This window comes from Hydra vulgaris, chromosome 04 (assembly GCF_038396675.1).
Source record: "Hydra vulgaris chromosome 04, alternate assembly HydraT2T_AEP".
NCBI lineage: Eukaryota > Metazoa > Cnidaria > Hydrozoa > Anthoathecata > Hydridae > Hydra > Hydra vulgaris.
The window spans coordinates 35,769,116-35,775,115 of NC_088923.1; the positions used below are offsets into that span (position 1 = coordinate 35,769,116).

Consider the following 6,000-nt stretch of genomic DNA (forward strand, 5'->3'; position numbering starts at 1 on the left):
CTGCTGAATGAACACCCATTTCAAGAACTTTTTTCCCTACAAAATTTTTTTGGGATACACGAGACCATATCACAGAGTTTAACGCTTCATTTCCGTTCTGAGTTTCACCATGCAGGCATTTTCATTTTCATGACTAATTCATTAACTTGTAGGTCTTGAATAATAGGAAGAATCAAAATCCTGATCCATGGTGGAATTGACACAGATTAATAAATTTTTTTTTCTAGTATTCTAGTACTTACACCATGTTGTAGTTGTATTTCTGGGGCAAAATTGGTGTCGATAATCATTATCAGGAGAGCTAGTATAGTGAAAGAGTATTGCATAAACAGCTTTTTTCATTTGGTACAAATCCCCTTTATTGGCTCAAATTGCCATTCCATAAAAATTTTGCATTGAATTTATAAGTTTCTCTGTCAACTTTTTTTTACCCGAAATAGGGGTTTTTGTCTCTTTGTATTTCTTAACCAAATTACGTAATCGTGTGTCCAATCTTTTTTGGACGTGACCAAACCATTCCAGTTTTTTTGGTATCACTTTATATTCATGATAAGGATCAGCAAATAAAACATCGTTAAAAAATGATGTATCTCCATCATTGAGATACTCTGTATAAATCAAATTATTTTTTTGTACAGATCATTTGAAAATATTTACCGCACCAATAGGTTCCATTGCTCCAGAAGATTTATGATGGTAAATGGAACAATCATGTCCTACTTTCCAGGAATTAAACTTTGTTGAATATTTTTTCTTTTCCCACATTTCACACCCTTTACAGTATTTTGAAAGGACCTCCACATCAATCCACTTACCACCGTATAAAGCAGTAACAACTTTATTCATTGATGCATGCCCACGTTTTTGCCATGAACCAATAATTAAGACACGTATTTTTGATGGTTCAGTGATAAATTTACCATTTTGAAGCTCAGTAGCAGCTTGCTTCATACTTTCATTCGCAACTTAAGAAGTTGCGAATGAAAGTATGAAGTTGAATGGGTTTCAAATAGTTAACTAAGCTGTCATAACATCTTGGTTAACTATTTGAAACCCATTCAAAGTCAAGTAATTTAAGTTCATGCACATAGAAAAAGATTTCATAGAACTAAATCCACAACCAATTTCTCGAAAGCCAATAACTGCACGCATATATTCTTCAAAAGTTTTTTCTTACTTTTCTCTGTTTTGGTTTTAGATGAAATTCTTGGTGAAGTGTGAGTAAACATTGACCAGTCATAAGCTGAGCAGTGCATGTTAAGTAAATGAAAAAAACCCATTTTGTTACTTACTTTATCCTCAATAAAAAGAGGAAAATGACAACAATGGCAAATTCTTTTTTAAAATCAAATTCTTTAATATAAAAAAATTCATTAGAATGAAATAATTATCAATTTGTTTATCGCGACTACATGCATTACTATTAGCAATAACTAGTTTCTTGGCACTGGAACTAGATGGAGCAACTGATGAAGATAGAGAAGTTAAAGGCTGAACAGTAAAATAATTTTCATTTGGATGGCATCCATTCCATTTTCTTTTTATTTTTCTAGATAAATTTTTTATACTTGACATCTTGACAACAAACAAAGCAACAAAATAAGTAAGCAAAATAACTGTTTGTTTTAACAACCAAAAAATTTGTTTCAGCTTCTTCTGTATAATAAATATGGTTTGTGGCTTCTATCAATACATTTTAGTTTTTGTTTGATGACTTTATGCCGTCATCTGAAATTTATTATTAAGAAAACAAGTCCATAATCACTTCGAAAACAAGTAAAAAACTTGTTGCTATGAGGTTGCTAGGGAATTTTATATGATAGTGGGGCTCAAGTAAGGAAAAATTAAGCTATATATTAGCAAAAATAAATAAAAATTTCTTCAAAAAAGTCAACTTAATAGATGAGATTTATAATATATAAAAATTCATATCTTTCGTAAAATTTAAAAAAAAAATTTCAAAATATTTTTTTTTGAATTTTATTATAAATAAAGTACAGTTTAGTCGGTATATTTTTACTTTTACTAAGAAAATGAATGTAATAAAATGATAATGGTGGGTTTAATAAAATATATAAATACATATCTAACTTATATATTCTGAAGTTGTATAATTAAATCATATATTATACTCATATGCCCGTATTGTATTAACTAATCATTAAATTCATTACATGGAATTGTATAATCAATTGCAGCTCGCTATGATTGATCATTGCTTTTTTTCTTAACTATTTTATAAATTTGCAGCTTTAAAGATATGGCAAAGTCGTCAAAAATAAGTGGGAGGACGGATCTTGGTTGGAAGTGTTGTGTTGAACTTCCTCCAATCAGGTCGCAGGAAGGCAAAACTTATATAAATGTTGAGTGCAACTTTTTTCAGAAGAAGATCACTGGTGAAAGGCTAAAGAAACATCTTGCAAAGACTCATAAGAATGTTGCAGGTTGTCTATGAGTTCCCATATTATAAAAGAAGAATCACTGGTATAGAAAATATATAAACTTTTATAGAAGAAGATCACTGGTGAAATTAAAAGGCTAAAGAAGCATCTTGCAAAGACTCATAAGAATGTTGCAGGTTGTCCATGAGTTCCCATTAGGGTTCAAAAAGAAATGAAGTTATTTATGTTGAAAAAGACCGAGGGTAAAAGAAGAGCATTTGAAGAAATGGAGGAGGTTTGTCAAGTGGGAAAGCAAGAGCCATTTGCTACTAAAGACGATCCACAATTACAAAAAGCACCTATAGGCTTAAGTGCAGTCAAGTTAAACAAACAAGTTTATGGACCCATTGATTTCTTTATAAAACCACCAAATATTGGCAGGAGTGCTGAATGTTCCACGGGTTATCAAATGCACCAAGTTACATTGAATGAGAGTTAAAAGAAAAACGAAAAAAGACGGATTTGCAGGTCTATTGGACGTTTCTTCCATGAGAATTCAATACCGTTCAATGTAGCAACAACCCCTTCATATTAGGCCATGATGAATGATGTATGTGGGTTTGGAAGGAGATTTAAACCCCCAACTATTCATGAGTTGCGAACATGGATTCTAAAAGAAGAGAAACATGTTATTTCTTCCATTGTTGATGAAGCGAAACCTTCATGGATTGAGACCGGTTATAGTATTATGTCTGATGGTTGGACTGACACAAAGGGGCGTACATTGATAAATTTTTTAGTTAATAACCCGAAAGTAACTTACTTTTTAGTCCATTGATGCATCGGATCATGTAAAAGATGCAAAGTTGCTTTTTAGATTGCTTGATGAAGTTGTTGAGAAAGCTGGAGAAAAGAATGTTATCCAAGTGATAGCAGACAATACCTCGGCTTATAAAACAGCGGGGCAAATATTGACGGAGAAAAGGAAAAATGTGTATTGGAAACCTTGTACAACACACTGTATAGACTTAATGTTGGTGGACATCTTCAAGTTACCCCTACATGCTTCTGTGTTTATCAAGGCCAAGATAATAATAAATTTTATCCACGGGAATGGGTTTTAGCGATGGTAAGAAAATTTAATGGTGGAGATTCGGCGAAACCTGCTGTTACTCGATTTCTAAATTTTGCAAAGCTTGTTTAGAGCAAGGGGTGGACTTAAATCCTTTTTTACTTCAAAAAAGTGGAAAATCAGTGTTTATGCATCTCGATCATTGGGGAAAAATGTGCACAACATAATTCAAAAAAACAAGTTGTTTTGGCCTGGTGTTGTTTATGTGCTCAACACAACAAAATTTTTCGTTGTAGTTCTTTGAATGGTTGGTTCCGATCAGTATCCACCAATGGGATTTATTTACGAAGCTATGGAAAGGAAAAAGGAAAACATTGCTCAAAATCTAAATAATGATGTTGCAAAGTATTAGACTGTTTGGGATATTGTGGATAGTTGGTGGGATTGTCAGCTTCACACGCATTTGCATGCTGCTGCATATTTTCTAAATCCTCGTTTCCAATATGAACCTCCATTCTCTACTCATCATGAGATTAAATTGGAACTTTATTCTTGCATGGAGTGACTGACTGGTGATTCAGAAAGCGGATTTGCAGATTGATTCTTTTTGAAATGCACAAGGTTTATTTGGATGGGAAAATGCAGTAATAACGAGGAAGAAGATAAGTCCAGGTGTGTTTTTCACTATTTTTAGGATGTTAGTAAGAATATTTTTTATTTTATTTTTTGATAAACTAGAGGATGGACCCGATATACATCTCAACCGTTTTTTTTTTTATCAATTTAATAAAATATCATTACTATTTTGAGCAGATTGGTGGAGAGTTTTTGGAGATCAAACGCCTGAACTAGCAAAATTTGTCATTAGAATCTTGAGTTTGACTTGCAGTGCTTCTGGATGTGAACGGAACTGGAGCTCTTTTAATTAAATAGTAATATAAATTAATAATAAAAAAAATATATTTTGGTTTTTATATGTTTTCAATTTTTTTATTACTGAGTTTTAATATTATAACGAGTAGGTGCATCCAAAGAGAAGAAATTTCTTGAAGCAAGCGAAACTCAATGATTTGGTTTACATTATGTTCAATTCGAAACTAAAACACATGGTGTTAAAGAAGATTGCAATTGAAGGTCTTCTTTGTTTAGAAGATATAGAATCTGGTGATGAATTGATCTCAGAGCTCCAAAATCCTGCGGTGGAGACCTATGAAGATCATAATGCAAATATAGCTCTTGATGACCCTCTTGAAGTCAAAGAAAATGAAGTATCTTAACTTACAAAGAAGAGAAAGAAGAAAAACGAAGGTATTGGATATTAATTTGATTAAGTTTTTTTAATTTTTTATTTCTACTTTACTGAAACATATATATTTCCTTTAGGTAAAAAAAAATTCCAATTGATGATGGTGAGGAAGATTTTCCACATGTCGAGGAGGAAAGCAAAGAAGAAGAGGTTGAATTGAATTTCATGGATGATTCCTCGAGGATCCTAATAATAGCACTAGTTTTAGTGACAATGGTGATGATTGATGGGTTATGACTAATGAGATTAGACCAAGTTTATATCGAATCTGATAAAGTTCGGAACTTCTATGGTTCTTTTTGGAACTTCTAATGAAAGAATGATTTTACCTCAGTGTTATTTTCATTGTTTTTAATCTTTTTCTTAAAAGAATAAAGAGTTTTTTTCAAACAAACTGACGCTTACGCCTCTAGTGCATTGAGGCTTACGCCTCGCCTCACATATGGGAAAACCGCCTCAATACGCTCAACGCTTTTTTAAATCTTGATCGTGACACATACGCAACAAATATTTTCTTCCGGTGCTTTTATATTTTTAGAATTTTTAGCTTTTTAAATCTTTTGGTTTTATATATATATGAGTGTATAACATCGTTACATATGTTTGTATATAATCTCTATAAAACTACAAAAGTATTTTATATTTTAAAATAATCAATAAAAATTTAATAAAAAAAAAGTCAGCAGTGGTAGGACTGGAACCACGGCTCATTTATTTAGAAGCTCGGTGCGCTATCCACTCGGCCATGCTGGCACGTTGATCGGCGAAAAATTTTAAAACTACGTAATGATTTTTTTAAAGAAAATAAATTCTATAAACCAAAATTAAGGAGAGCTTGACGCAATGCAATTTTCAGGTGAAAATCAAACTGTAAATATTGATAAATGTTTCAGTATGTTTTAAAATTACTTAACTTGAAGTTTACGAACGCTAGTTATTTGCATACAGGTTCGGTTACGTTTTCTTATAAAACAAAGTGCTGCGACTCTTTCATGCCACTACCTCGGTTGCAATGGCTGCTAAGGGTTCCATGTCAAACACGCACGAATGAGCACTAACACTACGACTAACACTATTAAGTTCGGCAATAATATATAGAGATTTTTATGTTTTAAAAAACTAGATTTTTAAACAATAATTGTGAAAACAGCAGTTGTCGACTGAGCAGTCGGAAAATTTTAAAATACGAGGGAAGTTTTTTTTTTTAGTCGGCAAAAGTTATATTGGCAACATATCCCCCC

At 32.2% G+C, this 6,000-nt stretch overlaps 1 protein-coding gene across 1 annotated transcript in view; it reads left to right on the forward strand.

Annotated features, from left to right (window-relative positions):
* Nucleotides 1–5,391, forward strand: part of LOC105843864 (uncharacterized) — a 94,972-nt gene extending 89,581 nt beyond the window's left edge. The window contains exons 9-12 of the mRNA XM_065796191.1: nucleotides 2,251–4,125; nucleotides 4,267–4,385; nucleotides 4,473–4,761; nucleotides 4,837–5,391. Of these exons, the coding sequence (XP_065652263.1) occupies nucleotides 2,251–2,282 (32 nt within the window). The 3' untranslated portion in view covers nucleotides 2,283–4,125; nucleotides 4,267–4,385; nucleotides 4,473–4,761; nucleotides 4,837–5,391. The remainder of the gene's footprint in view (nucleotides 1–2,250; nucleotides 4,126–4,266; nucleotides 4,386–4,472; nucleotides 4,762–4,836) is intronic.
* The last annotated feature ends 609 nt before the right edge of the window (nucleotides 5,392–6,000 follow it).